Source organism: Nelusetta ayraudi, unplaced genomic scaffold (assembly GCF_046127955.1).
Source record: "Nelusetta ayraudi isolate G7.1 ecotype Tasmania unplaced genomic scaffold, CSIRO-AGI_Nayr_v1 ptg000079l, whole genome shotgun sequence".
NCBI classification, from domain to species: domain Eukaryota; kingdom Metazoa; phylum Chordata; class Actinopteri; order Tetraodontiformes; family Monacanthidae; genus Nelusetta; species Nelusetta ayraudi.
In genome coordinates this window covers 278,785-297,500 of record NW_027466129.1, presented here as the reverse complement: position 1 = coordinate 297,500, position 18,716 = coordinate 278,785, and the positions used below count along the sequence as shown (strand labels likewise).

Genomic DNA, 18,716 nt, shown 5'->3' with positions numbered 1-18,716 from the left:
TGTTTTCTTCTCGGGGGAGATTTTTTATTCAGCAGAGTTGAATATTTCATCGTGCCTCCCATCTGCCCCCCCCCCCCCCCTCTCTCTCTCTCTCTACGGCTCTGCACTGATGGCCCACATGGTCTTTGTGTGGATCGTCCACACACACACACACACACACGCACACACACACACACACACAAAAAGAAGCCCCGCCCACTTCACTTCTCTTTGCTCTTTCATGTGGGTTTCGTTTTAAAATAGCTGCAGGACGCAGCCTCCCATTGATGTACCACTGCCTGCGTGTGTGTGTGTGTGAGAGAGAGTCAGTGCAGCGGCTACATACTCATGCATTTTTCACTCAAAGCACGAGTTCCACCTGCAAATACATACATTTCCATCCGCCGTGCAAACAGGCGGCTGTTTTCTGCTCAGCTGTGTGATTCCAACTGCAGTCACAGCAGGTTGGCCTGTCTGAATTCAGTGGCAGTGGTGGTGGTGGTGGTGGTGGTGGAGGTGGAGGAGGAGGAGGAGGTGGTTGGAAGCTAAGAAGCTTCGCCTCTCACCTCTCTCACAGAGAGACACTGACACAGCAGATGAGCTATTTGCATATTTGCATAGAGTTTGAATTTTTATCAATAGCTCCCAGTGACACCAGGAACACCTGTGTGGCAAACAATGTTACTGTGTGTGTGTGTGTGTGCGTCTGTGGTTCTGACTGGACTACAGGCACACATTAACCACTGAGGCGGAAGGGGGCGGAGCTTAGCGGTGACAGGAAGCTGGTCAGTCTGATTTACAGGCGACCGACTAGACCAGGGCTGGGTAAACCTTTTGACTGGTGGGGCCACAATGGGTTCTAACATTTGACAGAGGAGCCGGAGCAGCAGCAGACGGATGGAGTGTTTTGGTGAGCCACCTCATAGGAGGAAAAAATACATCATGGGAGCTTTATTGTCAATTGAAAACGAACCAAAGCAAAGTTCAGCAAGCAACACGAGCGTCTTTGTAGCTCCACGGTGTTCAGCTCTTTAATTAAAACGACTCTTAAAACGAAAGAAAAAGAAAAAATGGATAAAACACAGCTTTTCCATGACTTTTTCTTACTATGAATATAATTTCTTCAAATTTGTTGGGCTGGAATAAAAGGCCTTATGGGCCACATATGGCCCCCGGGCCGTAGTTTTCCCATGCCTGGACTAGAGGAAGAACGAGAGGAGAACCAAAGGCACTGATTGGCCCCCCCGGGTTACACTGCCTCGTTCGACTTCACCCGCAGCAGTGGGGAGGTGACACACGTCAATAGGTGGCGCCCTTGAGCTGCCACCAAAGGGCTTCCTGGGTAACAAGGAAATCGGTTCATCCAACCAATCACCTGTGTCTGGGCAAACTACGGTCCAGGGGCCATTTGCAACCCGGTCAGCTTTTTAACTTGAAGAAATTACACCGCTACTAATGACTGCTGATGATAGTCAGTAAATCATAAAACTGTTGTATTTTCATCAATTTTGCGAGGGCTTTAAGAGTCATTTTAATAAAGAGCTTCAAAAACAGTTATTTTGTTGTCATGCTTTTGTTCATTTTCAACTGACATCAAATCACGTTTACTAGAGCCTCGTTCCAAAACAGTGGAAAGATGGATATTGATGGATATTGTAAATATAATTGAAAAAATACTCAAATATATCCCTCATGGTGAGCCAGGTCAGAATTATCGTGCTACCGCTGCAAGAACACACGACGACCTATGCCACGAGTCCTGCTGTATTTCATGTCAACAGGGTGTTTTGGGTTTTGTGGGGTTTCTGGCCAGGGTTCCTGACTCAGCATGAGTGCACCTGCATCTCCTGTGAGGAACCAGCAAACTGAACAATAAGGGCGTCTTTGTCTCTTCCTCGAGAGTCTTTCAAGTAGCTGTCTGCCTCCTCCGACGGCCGAGATGTCTTCATACTAAATCGGCTTCAGCAAAAACCTGAAATTACAGGATTCGTATAGCCACGGCGATGTTCACGCAGCGGTGGTGGTGGTGGTGGTGGTGGTGGGCGGAGTGAAAGAGCATCAATGGATCATGTGAGCGCTAGAACACAGCAAGAAAACGGGGAGAGAGAAAAAAAAAAAAAGACGGCGCCCACAACTACATGCTTACGTTCACCATCTGTGCGTTTGCCTGCGTGAGCTCTAATTAGGACGGAGTCAAACGGATGCGGCTCATCACACATCTGAGGAGGAAGAGGAGAGGCGGGGCGAGGAGGAGGAGAAGGAGGAGAAGGAGGGCTTGCTGTTGGGAAATTTTCAGCTATCTGGCTTTTAAAAGCTGCGACGATGTGAAATACATGAGGAGGATTTATCCTGTTATCATGCATCATGTCAGAAGTCAAGAGGGCCAAACATGCTGGACATGCTCCACAGAGATACTAAATGGGAGGGGGGGCGGGGCGGTCACATGATCTCAAATGAAGCAACTCCACAGGAGTTTCACAGGTCGGCTTCTTATCTCCTCGGATCTGACAGGGATGAAAAATCTTCTTCTTTTTTTTACTTCTTGAGAGCTCAGCAGTGTTTGATGGCTTCATCTTTTTTCTTTTAATTTGGATTCTTTATAATAGGGATGCTTACACGCGAGAGACGGAGATCACATCCAACGACAGGAAGTTCATCGCCTCCTCATACGCAGCGCCGCTGAAGAAGCCACTACACATGCAGGTTTTCTTTTCCCTGACAGAGGCAAAGTGAGACTGAGAAGCTGAGTCCTGCCAAGAGAGGGCGCTTGTTAAACCTGCCGCCAGTCAGATTCCCGGCAGATGGAACCCGAGGATGGGGGAGGGGTTGGGGGGGGGGGGGGGGGGGGGGGTCGAAATGTGCTCTGCTCAAAATATTCTTACAAAGGCAATTGTGCCGCTGCCTTGTTTGTTTCATTTCCGTTTTTGTTTCTTCTTTCTCTTCTATTATCTTTTGTATTTTGTCACAAACATTTTTTAAAAGGTTGGCTGTCACTGCACTTGGAATAATTCTAATATACTGCTTATATATGTTTGCCAAAATAAAAACAGAATTTAAAAAAAGGCAATTGTGACAACTCTTAAAACAACATAAAAAGCCTTTAAAAAGCCTTTAAAAAGCGCTTTAATACGGAAGTGCATTGCTGCCATGTGAAACAATGTGATCATTTCAACTTATAACGTGACAATTATCACGAAACAAAGTGATCATTTCAAGTTATATTGGGAAAAATATCATGAAATATCATGATAGTTTGTTGTTATAATGTGAAAATTATCACACAAAACATTTTTACAAAATAATGTCACAGTTTGAAGTTTTAACGTGAAAATGATCACGTAAAAACGAGAAAGATTGACGCTATAACGCGACACTGAGCACTGTTGTTTTCTGGTTCTGGCAGCAAAGCGCTTCCGCACTTCAACGCTCAAAGGCAAAAACAAAAAAATAAATGAAATAAAAAAAAGAGACAGATTGCGTCTGCAAGGCATCTTTGCTGCAGAGGATCGACAACAATCTAATCAACTTCAACCGCCGCCACCGCCACCACCGCACGGAGGCGAGGCGGAGCCGCCAACAAATTAATGACACACGCCAGGAAACATCTTGCGGAGGACGACGTGCCATTAGCGCTGAGCCGCTAACGCTCCCACTTATCAAGTCATCATCAGTGTCGGCTCGGCGGCTGCCTCATTAGATTAACGCCGCAGCGGGAGACACGCCGGCAAATTCCGATGCGCCGCATCGGCATCAGTCACGCACGGACGGAATTTGCAATACCCCCCCTCCCCCACCACCCCACCAGCTTCAGCACTGATAGCTGGGCAGCGGTTCGGTTCATAACATGTTGAGAATGTGTGATTTGATTGTCTTTGGTAATGCAGCTCCATGGAGATGAAGCACTTTTATGAAAAAAAGGTAAAGCTAAAAAACAAAAAACAGCAGCGTCACTGTTTTATTTTTGCCTTCTAATGAAGATGTTCATTTTAAAATCCTGCGAGGACAGGAGGAGGAGGAGGCGGCGGCTGTGGGGCTGCTGCTGCTGCTGCTGCTGCTGCTGCTATTAGCCCGGATGCTGCAGCAGTGACTGTGGTTTGCTACTCTCCCCATTAAAAACAGGAACACTGAAGACTTTTTTCTTCGACTTTTAGTCACAGTGAAGCCTGGAGCTGAGAATCAATCCATCTGAGACCGACGCTGCTGCTGCTGCTGCTACTGCTACTACTACTGGTGTTACTGCTCCGACTACTACTACAACTGCTGCTGCTGCTGCTGCTGCTACTGCTGCTGCTGCTGCTGCTACTGCTACTGCTACTGGTATTACTGCTCCGACTACTACTACTACTACTGCTGCTGCTGCTGCTACTGCTGCTGCTGCTACTGCTACTGCTACTGGTATTACTGCTCCGACTACTACTACTACTACTGCTGCTGCTGCTGCTGCTGCTGCTGCTGCTACTACTACTGCTGCTGCTGCTGCTGCTGCTACTACTACTACTACTACTGCTGCTGCTGCTGCTGCTGCTGCTACTGCTACTACTACTGGTATTACTGCTCCGACTACTACTACTACTGCTGCTGCTGCTGCTACTGCTGCTGGTGCTACTGCTACTACTACTGGTATTACTGCTCCGACTACTACTACTGCTGCTGCTGCCGCTGCTACTGCTGCTGCTGCTGCTGCTGCTACTGCTACTACTACTGGTGTTACTGCTCCGACTACTACTACTACTACTACTGCTACTGCTGCTGCTGCTGCTACTACTACTGGTATTACTGCTCCGACTACTACTACTACTACTACTGCTGCTGCTGCTGCTGCTGCTGCTGCTACTGCTACTACTACTGGTATTACTGCTCCGACTACTACTACTACTGCTGCTGCTGCTGCTGCTACTGCTGCTGCTGCTACTGCTACTGCTACTGGTATTACTGCTCCGACTACTACTACTACTGCTGCTGCTGCTACTACTGCTGCTGGTGCTGCTGCTGCTGCTACTGCTACTACTACTGGTATTACTGCTCCGACTACTACTACTACTGCTGCTGCTGCTACTACTGCTGCTGGTGCTGGTGCTGCTGCTACTGCTACTACTACTGGTATTACTGCTCCGACTACTACTACTACTACTGCTGCTGCTGCTGCTGCTACTGCTGCTGGTGCTACTGCTACTACTACTGGTATTACTGCTCCGACTACTACTACTGCTGCTGCTGCTACTGCTGCTGCTGCTGCTGCTACTACTACTACTACTACTACTACTACTGCTGCTGCTGCTGCTGCTACTACTACTGCTGCTGCTGCTGCTGCTGCTACTACTACTGCTGCTGCTGCTGCTACTGCTGCTGCTACTGCTACTACTACTGGTGTTACTGCTCCGACTACTACTACTACTGCTGCTGCTGCTGCTACTGCTGCTGCTGCTACTGCTGCTACTGCTGCTGCTGCTGCTGCTACTGCTGCTACTACTACTGGTGTTACTGCTCCGACTACTACTACTACTGCTGCTGCTGCTGCTACTACTGCTGCTGCTGCTGCTACTGCTACTACTACTGGTGTTACTGCTCCGACTACTACTACTACTACTGCTGCTGCTGCTACTGCTGCTACTGCTGCTGGTGCTACTGCTACTACTACTGGTATTACTGCTCCGACTACTACTACTGCTGCTGCTGCTGCTGCTGCTACTACTACTACTGCTGCTGCTGCTGCTGCTGCTGCTGCTGCTGCTACTACTACTGCTGCTGCTGCTGCTGCTACTACTACTGCTGCTGCTGCTGCTACTGCTGCTGCTGCTGCTACTGCTACTACTACTGGTGTTACTGCTCCGACTACTACTACTACTACTACTGCTACTGCTGCTGCTGCTGCTACTGCTACTACTACTGGTGTTACTGCTCCGACTACTACTACTACTGCTGCTGCTGCTGCTACTGCTGCTGCTGCTACTGCTGCTACTACTACTGGTGTTACTGCTCCGACTACTACTACTACTGCTGCTGCTGCTGCTACTGCTGCTACTACTACTGCTGCTGCTGCTGCTACTGCTGCTGCTGCTGCTGCTGCTACTGCTACTACTACTGGTGTTACTGCTCCGACTACTACTACTACTGCTGCTGCTGCTGCTGCTACTGCTACTGGTATTACTGCTCCGACTACTACTACTACTGCTGCTGCTGCTGCTGCTGCTGCTACTGGTATTACTGCTCCGACTACTACTACTACTGCTGCTGCTGCTGCTACTGCTGCTACTACTACTGGTGTTACTGCTCCGACTACTACTACTACTGCTGCTGCTGCTGCTACTACTACTGGTGTTACTGCTCCGACTACTACTACTACTGCTGCTGCTGCTACTGCTGCTACTACTACTGGTGTTACTGCTCCGACTACTACTACTACTACTACTACTGCTGCTGCTGCTGCTACTGCTGCTGCTGCTGCTACTACTACTGGTGTTACTGCTCCGACTACTACTACTACTACTACTGCTGCTGCTACTGCTGCTGCTGCTGCTACTGCTGCTGCTGCTGCTACTACTACTGGTGTTACTGCTCCGACTACTACTACTGTTGCTGCTGCTGCTACTACTGCTTCTACCACTGCTCCTAATACTACTGCTGCTGCTGCTGCTACAGCATCGACTACTATTGCTGCTGCTACTACTGCTGCTTATATGTGATGATGTTTTTATGTGTTTTATATGAGCTGCTGGATACAACAATTTCCCCATGAAGATAAAGTATCTATTATTATTATTATTATTATTATTATTATCATCATCATCAGTGAAAATCCCTCAAGATGACGTCTGATAAATGTGCCGACGTGTGCACTGTGTTGCACTGTATACGCTCTCTCTCGCTATTTTTTTTTAGGCGAGCATAACTCCTCCCCCTTCTCTCCCCCTCCCCCTCCCCCCTGCCTCCCTGGTCTCACTACCTCTGAGTGACAGATTGAGTTCAGTGACAGCCGCAGCAGGAATCCCACACAGAGGAGAAGCTGACGGCGGCAACTCTGCCTGTGACCGTGTGTGTGTGTGTGTGTGTGTGTGTGTGTGTGTGTGTGTGTGTGTGTGTGTGTGTGTGTGTGTTGTGTGTGTCACAGACTGTCTGGTGTGCTGCAGGTGGGAACGTATAAAGTTTGTTTTTTTTCCCGCATGTTGTTGCCGTGAGTCCCCGACATAAGGAGTGATGACGCTGCTGAGAGACTGGGAAACTCCAGTGTGCGAGTTTGTGTGTGTGTGTGTGTGTGTGTTTGTATTCTGCAGCAAAAAGCACTGCAAAAAGGGACTCATCTGCACTCGCAAGTTGTCAGGCGGGACTGAAAAGTGGGCCAGACTCAGGTCAGGCGGAGGTCAAGCCAGTGCGTCGCCGCCGTCAACGTCCGGCGGGACCGACCAATCACGTCGTCTCACAGAAACAAAGTCGACAAGCGGCCAGTGGAGGGCGCAAGCGTCCGGGATTAACGCCCAGAAACATCGACGCCACTCAGTTTGGACTGAGAAAGTCACTTTGTAACAAGTGGACCAGTTAAAGGTCAAAGGTCACGGAAACACGAGCAGAGCCGCGATGATAAAAAAACAAAACAAAACTACAACAACATTCAGCGACAAGGTTCTCGATCTCGGACCAGTTAAGAAAGCAGCCAGCAGGTGGCAGACTCACGGGCTGGTGGTCCCGCCTCCTCCGGACCGGAACTGGACGTAGGGGGCCAGCTGCAGGAGGAGCCGCACGGCCTCCGGCCACTCGCCCTCGTTGGAGCGGAACTCGCAGGAGGCCGAGTCGCACTCCTCGAAGCTGAACTGGTAGTAGGAGTTGGAGTCGGAGAACACCACCCGCTGGTCGACTGGGGAAGCACACGGCCGGTGGAAGAGTTTTCATTCATTTATTTCTTTAACACACTGCTTTTCAGGGAAGAACAAGTATTGCTCATGATGACATTGTTCACCCTGATGTCTGCTGCTGAGGGTGCTCAGAGTGTGTGTGTGTGTGTGTGTGTGTGTGTGTGTGTGTGTGTGTGTGTGTGTGTGTGTGTGTCCTATACCGGACAGCAGGACTCCCAGCTCCAGCAGCACCTGCCAGACGCGCACGGCGGTGGTGCGACAGCGCACGTACACACACTGGTCGCACAGCCACTGCACCAGCTCCACCCCCACGTAGCTCCGCCTGCGTGGTTGGAGAGACACACACACACACACACACACACACACACACACACACACACACACACACACACACACACACTTAACGCACAGCCGCACACGCCCACCTTCCCGCCAGTGTGAGACTCGTCTTTTCTCATACAATCAATACGCATCGATTATTCATTAGTTCCCGCTGAGCCTTTTTTTACAAGACGCTCCGTACACTTTTTCCCCCAAAGATAACCTCCTCCCCCTCCCCCTCCTCCTCCAGTGTGTGTGTGTGTGTGTGTGTGTTGACGTGCACAGATGCTCTAAAGTGTCTATTTATAAATTGCGTCCAGATGTTCACATGACTCTTGCATGCTGCTGTGTGCTTTCGCATGTATTCCCGGAGCAGCGGCTTTCCAGCACTTAAAAATTCACATCACACGCCGTCTGTTTCACCCCCCCCCCGCCGCCCCCCCCCCCACACACACACACACACACACACACACAGGCAGCCAGGACTCACTCCTCCTCCCCCCGCCCACCCCAGACCAATCAGGAGGCGACCGGACACAAACGCTCGGCCGGTCACATCGATCTCTGAGCTGCAGACAGAAACAGGAAGTGGGAAGTGGGCGAGGACTCGAGGAGGCGGGGCCAGCGTACCGTATGATCCTGGCCAGGTGGATCTTGTCCTTGGCCGGGTACGGCCCGTTGGAGAGGAAGGCATTCCTCACGCTGCGGCCGGCACATGGGAAACTCTGAGAGCAAGACTGACACACACACACACACACACACACACACACACACACACACACACACACACACACACACACACACACACACACACACACACACACACAGCATCAAGATGAATGTCAACACACTCTTTAAATATTATCCTGCTCATGACCATAAGGGCGGCGGCAGTGAACGTGTGGACAGGTTGTGAAGGACACCTTGATTTATGTTCCCCCCCGAGGAGCCGAGAACCATCGACTGAGTGTGTGTGTGCGTGTGTGTGTGTGTGTGTCCTCTCTGGGCCTTAATCCCGACGCCGTCGATGCTCTGGTACAGCACCGTGTTCTAAGAAGCAGGGTTTTTCTTGCGCTTAAAAAAATCACACTCGCATGCTGCGGGGGTTAGCCGTGGTGGCGCTGGTGGTATTCTGCAGGGATGCAGCGTCCATGTTTTACTGCTGGTTCCTGGTAGTGAAGCCCAGCCGAGGGAGTCAGCGTTGGCTCACGCAGGCCTGTTTTTTCCCTTCTGCGCTACGTTTGCAAATCAGGTGGATTGAGAGCGGTGCTGAATGCTGTAAAATTGTGGATTTTTTTCCCAGCGAGTTTCAGATGCGGCGTGCGGAAGAAAGTTAGAAGTCAGGGACAATTTTGAAAATTTCACTTAGAGAAAGTTGCACGATTTTCTTTTTTTGTTTATGATATAACATTATAGTCAAACACGTCAATATGACCCCAGATAACCTATTCTAAATGATAAAAGATAAAATAAAAAAGACGGTCAGAGTTCCCACATTTCTAATGATCTCCAACAGGTTTGGTGCAATGAGTGTTGTAGGACTGGATTGAAACAACCAAACATCAAGGTCATTCAACGACTGTTGGCCGAGATGCCCGTCTGTCGCGAGCCAAACGTATTCCACAAAAATAAAAACCTTTTTCTATCATGACTAAAAATTATTCTAATTCTTGCACTCAATTGTGTGTCCTTCCAGGCCAGGCGGCTATAAGCTAAAACCAAACCCGTGGCTAAAAGCTAAAGTTAGCGACATAAAGAGTCTGGCGAACAACGACAGCGCTGCAGGACCAAGTGAAAAAAAACATTCATGCGTTAAATAAAAGGGGAGGAGGGTGGAAAGCAGCCAGTGAACCTCAGATGTGGATTCTTTTCATTTTAAAGAGAGCGACACGGCGGCCAGTTCAAAGAGCTGCCGCAGAGACACACAAACCCCGAGGAGCTTCCAGAGTGCAGCAAAGAAACAGGACTGAAGAGGAGTCACACTGATGCATGGCAAATTCAAACTCTGTGTGTGTGTGTGTGTGTGTGTGTGTGTGTGTGTGTGTGTGTGTGTGTGTGTGTAAAAAGGTCCCGAGGGAATATACTCACTGATGTCATATGTGTTGAGTCAAAACACACACACACACACTCTCACTTTAATGTTTAACACATAAGAGATGACATCAGTCTGTGTGTGTGTGTGTGTGTGTGTGTGTGTGTGTGTGTGTGTGTGTGTGTGTGTGTGTGTTTACCTTGTGTGTAGGTCCAGTGCTCGGGCCGGGGATAGTGTCAGGTGATTGCTGTTGAAACAATACACAAACAAGCTGTCAGAGTCAACACAATGACACAATGACACACACACACACACACACACACACACACACACACACACACACACACACACACACACACACACACACACACACGTCTCTCTACCTTTATGAGGACTCACACTATCTCCTTCTCTGACCTTTCACCCCAAAACCTACTCAAAATCTCCTCACTTTGAAGGGTGGAAAATATATTCCAGTCTTCAATTTGACTTTTTACAGGAGCAAACATTTACACACACACACACACACACACACACACACACACACACACACACACACACACACACACACACACAGAGCAAACAACACTCGAGGTAAAACCAGTTTCACCATTTTCGGGGAGGCTGAGTCACGTTTGTCCACCAGTGACACACATTCACGCGGGGATTTGTCAGCACCAAGCAAACAATCATGCAAGTCACATATTAACGATGCAATCAGTTCAATTACTCGACAATAAAGCACAAATGTGGGTCCAGCTCGTGTTGTTTGTAACCGTTCCACACCCTCATAAATGTTCCAACGGCCGCCCTCAGAGAGGAGATCGAAAGATAACAGGAAGAAGAAGCAGTGTGTGAAGTCGGGCCATAGCTGGAAAAGCGCCCCCTGAGGCCATCTGCATGCACTGCAGCGCCACAAGAGTGTTGATTAGTGTACACAATGGCCTATTTAGCCCTCTGTTTGCAGCCTCCTGCTGAAATATTTGCTATATTTTGGAAGGGGTGGGGGAGGGGGCGTCTCAGAGGGCGGAGCCAAGACCTGGCCGGAGGTGAGGTCACTAACCTGAGAGAGGTATCATGCCCTTTGTGACCTCACAGAGTGCTATTTCTTTAGACCTGTGTGTCTTAGTCGGCAGTTTTTAAATAAAGAATAACAAAATGAATTTCACTTCAATTTAATTTGATATTGGTGAGGAGGAGTCATGTGACCAGCCTTCACACAGACACCCGCCCACTGCAACCAACGCAGTTCATACATTTCAGACGCACAGTATTCATTTTGCGGTTACGCAGTGGTTGAAGCGGATGTTTGTAAAACTTTCCCGGCCCACGCAACTTTATGACAGAGGAGGCAATAAAATCGGCGATAATGTCCAGATAAGAATTTTTTTTAAAAATCACGTTTTATTGTTTAACGGCTCTGGCTTGAGGAGGCTCCTCCCCCCAACCAGAGCGCGGGGGAGGAACGAGAATCGCATTTCAAAATTTTCCCATTTTTTTTCCCAGCAGGACGTGACATCAGATGTGAGACGATGAGGAGGCGGGATCACTGACGCAGCTGTGGGTTTAATCTCCTCGCCACGGCTCAGCGGCTGGCGGACATCAACCGCCCACCACAAGGTGACGAATCGGAGGCGGCGGCGGCGGCAGATCGAAAAAATTGGTGGAAAAAAAGAAGAAAAAGGAGTCGGACAGAGAGAGAGAGAAGTGAAGAGAGAGTGACAGGCTGAGCCAATCACAGCAGGGCCTGAGTGCCTGAGAGTGAGAGAAGGTGAACAAGACCAGACCGAGCGATGACGCAGATCTATGATGAAAAAAAAAAAAATGAAGTTCAATAAAATAAAATAAAATGAAAGGAGGCTGTAAAAATATAAAATTCTGAAAAGATTTTGGATTGTTTGTGCTTCATTTCTTCAGCTTCACTTCTGTCTGGCCGCTGGAATTTCTCTTTGAAAGCCGATGCTGTCCATTCCCCGGCTGCTTCCTTATTTAATGACGGAAAACAACCTAATAAATGTATGACGAGGGGGAAAATGATAGCGTATTGCGCAATTAATCGATGAACACGCAGAGACGAGACGAGACGAGAATCATCGGTCGGCGCCCCCCCCAGAGGAGACGCCAGGACCAGGAACCAGTTTCCTGTTTACACTGCAGGAATGGAAAGTTTCAGTCTGAGAGCTGCCGAGTTTTCATCTGCCGAACAAAATAGAAATAAAGAAAAGACAAGACAGATGGACAGACAGACGGACGCGCAGACGGCTGGACAGATGGACAGACAGACAGACAGACAGACAGACGGACAGACGGACAGACGGACGGACGGACAGAGCCCCAGTGTGGAGCTCCTGGGAGGATTCAGAGGAGACCAGAGCTTCTTCTCTGTGTTTGGACGGCGGGTGAAGTAGAGCAAACCGAGCAGCCGAGCACGGCACACACACTAAATCAACGGGTTCCGACTCTCACCGCCTCCCTCTGCTCCTGCTGCACCTCCAGCTCCTCCTCCTCCTGCTCCTATCTCTCCTTTGTCTCGGTCACTCTCTTATCTTATCTCTGCATCTCTTTGTCTCCCCTGTCGAGTGAATACGGACCTCTGCCTTCAGAGGTCTTTGTCTCTAACTTCACACACACACACACACACACACACACACACACACACACACACACACACACACACACACACACACACACACGGAGGTGTTTCATTCATGATGCATCGCGAGACAAGAAGAATGTTCCTGAGAGCGTCTTTTTTTGTTGTCTGCGTTTCCGTCACACAAAACACACACACACACACACACACACACACACTTCTCTGTCACAGGACGTGGAGTCCATCAGCCGTTAGAGCACCAGAGGCCCAGCAGCAGGATGGAGTGACAGGAGGAGAAGAGAAGAGAGGAGGAGAAGAGAGGAGGAGAGGAGAGGAGGAGAGGAGAGGAGAGATGAATGCGGAGCAGCAGCAGCAGCAGCAGCTATAAAGTGAGAGCACATGCTGACACACTTATCTGTGCCATGACTATAGTGCACGTGTGTGTGTGTGTGTGTGTGTGTGTGTGTGTGTGTGTCCGGGTACACACTGGGTCATTATCCGAGAGGAATGGATTACACTGTGATTAGATTGCTGAGCAAAGTGAGGAGCACGCTCGGCAAAAAAAACAACAACTCTCTATCTCACGCGCACGCACACACACGCGCACACACACACGCACACACACACACTGAGCTCCTCGACAGATCCATCAAAGAAGGAAGCCAACATGGAGACGTCAGGGTGGCGGCAAGCAGTCGACCTTTGCTTGTCCGCAGCAGAGACGCAGTGAACTCCAGCTCACTACAGTTACACATCGACAGAAGCAGCAGAAGAAAACAGCGGCAAAGCTCACAGTGAATTAATTATTCACGTCGTTTGTTCGAGCCAAGCACCCGAAAAAAGAAAGACAAAAAAAAAAAAAAAAAAAAAAAAAACAGAAAATGGAGAGTCAAATTTTTTCTCCTTTTTTTTATCGAACTTCTGGCCAAATATTGTGCATAGGACAGCGCCGTGAGTTTGTGTTAAACACTGAAAGCAATGTTTCATTTCATTAGTGGGAGAACGCTGCAGCTTCGTTTCTAGGGTTTCCCCCCCCACACACACACAGGTGGCGCTCAAGGTGAGCTCTGCACCCGACCAGAGCTGCTGCTTCCAGTTCTGGTGGTTCTCTTCGGATGTGGAAGCCCCTCGAAAAAATAAAACCACACCATCACTGCCACAATGCTAACAATGCTAACTAAGGTTAACATTTGTACAGTTCAGTTCCTGCACATTTCTGGGTTGAAAGTCGTCCCTCTGGCTGTTCTTAACGTTTGGAAGCGCGCACGTGTGTGTGTGTGTGTGTGTGTGTGTGTGTGTGTGTGTGTGTGTGTGTGTGTGTTACAGCGTGTCTCTCTCTCCAGCATTCATCTCAATATATAATTTAGTTATGCATGTGAAATATGGCTTTCAGGCATTAAAAAAAGACGCGTCTCCGCTGCTAAGCTGCACGTTTTGATGCACAGTTCGGATCCTCTGAGAGGCATCATCACGGTCGTCATCATCATCATCATCATCGTCGTCGTCATCATCGACTCCCCTCCACGACGCTGATAATAACCTCTGCTGGCTCGCATCGCAGCGGCGTGATGATGGATGTCGAGCGTCGCAGAGCGCAAGCGGCGTTGGTGCCTAATGAATGAAAGTCTGCCGCTTGTGTTTTTTCTTCGGAAGGACTTTTTCTAAATCTAAGACGCTCCCGACTCCAACCAAAACAAAAAAAAAAAAATCGCTGTTTATTTTTCATTAACGCCAGCTTTGTTTTCGTTGCTGCGCATGCGGAGAAGCAGACCCTGGAGGAGAGTTTCATCCGTCAGGAAACACTTCACTCTCTCTCTGTTTGGGGCGTCGGCATTGATTTAGGGATCTAAAGTTTCATTATTTGAGTTTTTGTTTTCTGTTTTTTTTTCATCATTTTTTTTTTGGGGTCTTTTTTAAAGTTTGAATGCACAACTGGGCCCAAAAGAGGACACACTGTGACTCCATCAGCTGATCCCATATTGACGACTAGCGCTTTGGCATACTAGCCCCTGGAGGGCTAACGTGTTCCGAGCAGGGGCAGGGCATTTTTTTTTTTTAAATTGTCAATAATTCGAAGGAAGATTGAATCAGGAGAATAATATTTGTGTCTAAGGGCGGTGTTGCAACAGACTCACAAAAAAAACTTTAAAAAAACTCACAGAGCACCGTGCGACAGCACCCGCCGACAACAGTGAGGAGGGGTTGTGTCGAGTGTTTCTCCAAGCAAATCCTCCCTGATCCCGTCACACCGCCGGCCAATAAAGGATTATCGATTAAATACCGCAGCAAGTCCCGGCAGAGAATATTGTAAGACGGGATCGTGGTGCAGGTGAGGCTGCTGTCGGGTTACAGCAGCAGTAGCGGGAAAAAACACTGCCTGTTAGCATAGCCCTGTTTAAGTGCTTTTTAGCAAAGCCTTTTTTGCCTGCTTTTTAGCATAGCCTTGTTTAAGTGCTTTTTAGCAAAGCCTTTTTTTGCCTGCTATTTAGCGTAGCCTCTTTAGCGTAACCTTGTTTAAGTGCTTTTTAGCTAAGCCTTTTTTGCCTGCTATTTAGCATAGCCTCTTTAGCGTAGCCTTGTTTAAATGCTTTTTAGCACAGCCTGTTTAGTGGAGCCTTGTTAATTTACTTTTGAGTGTAGCATTTTTTGGTGCGCTCATTAGCGATTCCTTTTTAGCATAGCCTTTTTTGGCCCGATTATTAGCATTGCCTAATTAGCATAGACAATTTCAGCATCTTTTCCTTGAAGTATCTTTTCAAATAAGTGGGTGAGACGTGCCCAGCTGCCACGCTGCAAAGACCAGTCTACACAGAGCAGCCATACCTTTACACCACTTACCCACGCCTCATCACACATACTCACTCTCTCACTCTCTCTCTCACACACACACACACACAAACACTAAGTCAGATCACAGGAGAAAGAAGAAAAACTGTCCCTCCATTTTTGTTCCTCCACTTTGAACTCCTGCTCCTCAAATCGCACCACACACAGGACAAACATCTGAGGCTGGACGACAAGTGGAACCTTCATCCTCCCCGTCATCACCAGGAGGATAAACGGCAGCGGCCTCCAGTGTAAACACTTAAAGAAACTCTAACAAGCAGAAGATGACGAGATGAAACACGACGCGTCTCGTCCGTCTTCTGCTCCCCTGCTGGAGAGACGCTGAGGCTCCGAGGAGGCAAAACGTTGTGCATCAACGTCATGTTTTAAGGCCCAATGGGACCAGAAGGTTCCCGGCCCAGTGACTCCGGCTCCTGCCGACAGGAGGGGGGTGGGGGGGGGGGGCTGGGGCCGGGGCCGGGGCCGTGTTCTCCCTGATGGCAGATAAATGTGTTTGGGGGATATTTGGCTCGTCAGGTGTGTTTGTTCCACATCAGGTCACACACTTTTGGTGTTCAGTGGACCGGCTGTTACAAAACATAACATCGCCACTGCTAAACAAATGAATGAATGCTGCTGACAGCTGCTCCACAAATGTCTTTTAAATATGGACGGTCCAAAGGCAACAGATTTAACAACTTCTATACAAACCTGCGGTTACTAATCTGCTAAATGAGAGATTAAATTGAAACTTTGAGGAGATTTTTTTTTTTTTTTTCCAAAAAGGCACATATTGGTCGTCGTAAAATGCTTTTTTTTCTCGTCAACCATAATCTCCCTCAATGAATGAATGAAATAATCATTCAACTGGGAAGGAGGAGCGTGACGGATTAATCAATAATCCCTACAACAAAAAAAGAAAACGCTTTGTGTTGGAAGTGTCCTGTTGGCAGGCAGGCAGGTAGGTAGGTAGGTGTGTGTGTGTGTGTGTGTGTGTGTGTGTGTGTTTTAAATCTGCTGTTGAGGTGGAGGGGGGGTGGGGGGGGGGTGTTGTTGCCTTGACTACTAGAGTGTGAAGGTATCATGTACAACAGCAATCGCTTATTATGAATATGGCGCGCGGGAGCGCCCACACACACACACACACACACACACACACACACACACACACACACACACACTGCGACAGAAAAAAAAGCCAACTGGAAAAAAAAAACGCACCTGGGTCGTGACGGATTTACGAAACAGGCTCGCGGCAACCGAAAGGACAACGCGCGCGCGCTCACGCACGTACACGCACATACACAGACGCACGACGCAAAAAGATGAGACGTGCATTGAGTGGCCAGTTGTGTCCATCAGAGGTGAAAACGCGGAAGGACGCGCGGTCCCGTCCGTCAGGGAGACAGAATGTGGGTGCGTTTGAATTACTCACGCTCTTCTTCCGCAGGTGCAGCCCGTGTTTCAGCAGCCCCGGCAGGTCCCGGATCTTGTGCTTGAGCTGAGCCTGGTCCCGGGCGCTCCGGTTCCACCGCAAGCCCGCGAGCAAGCCGTCCTCTGCGGGCTCGGAGTCCTCCATGGCTCCCGCTGCTCCTCCTGCTCCTTCTGCTGCTGCTCCCGCTCTGTCCTCGAGCTCCTTCGTCTGCCTGCCCGCCCGCCACCCACACGCACGCACGCACGCACGCACCGGCTGCGTTTCTCTAGTCTACTGCGTCCTCACGCGGAGCAGCACCGCCCGCGCCATTTCCCCCCCTCCCCAGCGCGTCCCGACCCGCATCTGCAGAAGCAGCAGCGCGCGACACCGTCCGGTTCTCTCGGTGCGTTCCGCAGCACGCGACGCTGCTGCTCCACCCAATGGCCCGCGCGCGCGCGCGTGTGTGTGTGTGTGTGTGAGACAGAGCGCGAGGGGGGGGAGCGGGGGAAGGTGTGGGTGGGAGTGAGGGGCGGGGAGTGATCACAGGTGCAGAGTGTCATTGCATCACTTCCACCTTTTTACGCACCGGTTTCGCTCCAGAATATCAACCTTCAGAAAGAACGAACACCACCAACCGCGTTCGGGGTGATCCGTAATTACATCACAATTATGTAAAACTCAATGAATTGAAATGCAAAAAATAAAAATAAAATGAAAAATAAAAGACAGACGTCTGTGGGGGGAGGGGGACCAGAAGGAAGGCTACGTCATCGCATTACCTGCCTCGAATTTCCATAAGTAAACAAAGAGCAGCCAGTGTGTGTGTGTGTGTGTGTGTGTGTGCTGCTAAAGTTTTCCTCCTCAGCAGCTGTGTGTGTTTTTCAGACTGAAGGGGGGGAGGAAGTTGGCTGAGGTGAGACAGGTGAGCTGACACCTGACACCTCCGACCTGCTTCCTGTGGAAGATTAAACACTTCCTGGTTCTTCCACCGTTTATATAATACTTACCAAAACAAAAAATACTAATAGTCAAGCAGACTTATTAGTGTGTGCGGACATAGCTTGCGCCTCAGGTGTGTTGACGGTTTATTATTCAGAATGCAAAACGGAGCTGCGGAACGGAAGCCCACTAAGCCAACGAAGAAGTGCACTTCCGGTCCGAGGTTTTAACGTTGCAATCATCATATACGCTCATCTAATTAAATTGACTATAAAGAAATCCACCAAAAAAAAAACTAAAAAAAAAACGCAGTAGTTGTCCACCAGAGGGCACTGGTGAGTTTGTTTCGGGGGTCACTGGAGCTGATTGGTTGTCATCGGTGTTTCTGAGCAGCACGAGCAGTTTAACATCACCTCTCAGTCACAGAGTTGACAACCTATCAAAGAATGGATGCATTTTGATTTATCAATTGTCAGATTCTAACACGTCTGCCACATTGCCAATGTGTTTAAAATAGAAAACCAATGCAAGTTCCTTGTGTCGACGCTCGAACTTGAACGTCTCCAGTGAGATCAGCAGTGTCCAACACTCATAACCAAGTTTCAGTACAGAAGCACAGAACCCAGTGGCGGCCTCAGTCACGTGACTCAGACGTCGGGTCCACTCGCTAGATAGGACGTGTAATCTGGGATAATTGGCCCCCGTCAGGGACCTCAGATTATACCAACACCATCGCAGACAGAGGTAATGGACCGGAACACACAC

The 18,716-nt window shown here is 49.1% G+C and overlaps 1 protein-coding gene across 1 annotated transcript in view; it reads right to left on the bottom strand.

Moving 5' to 3' along the window:
- The window catches only part of rapgef5a (Rap guanine nucleotide exchange factor (GEF) 5a), a 38,583-nt gene extending 21,309 nt beyond the window's left edge, over positions 1 to 17,274 (bottom strand). Inside the window, exons 1-5 of the mRNA XM_076043933.1 lie at positions 17,034 to 17,274; positions 10,379 to 10,426; positions 8,778 to 8,884; positions 8,027 to 8,148; positions 7,648 to 7,828 (exon numbers count right to left, since the gene is read on the bottom strand). Of these exons, the coding sequence (XP_075900048.1) occupies positions 7,648 to 7,828; positions 8,027 to 8,148; positions 8,778 to 8,884; positions 10,379 to 10,426; positions 17,034 to 17,177 (602 nt within the window). The 5' untranslated portion in view covers positions 17,178 to 17,274. The remainder of the gene's footprint in view (positions 1 to 7,647; positions 7,829 to 8,026; positions 8,149 to 8,777; positions 8,885 to 10,378; positions 10,427 to 17,033) is intronic.
- Positions 17,275 to 18,716: the final 1,442 nt, after the last annotated feature.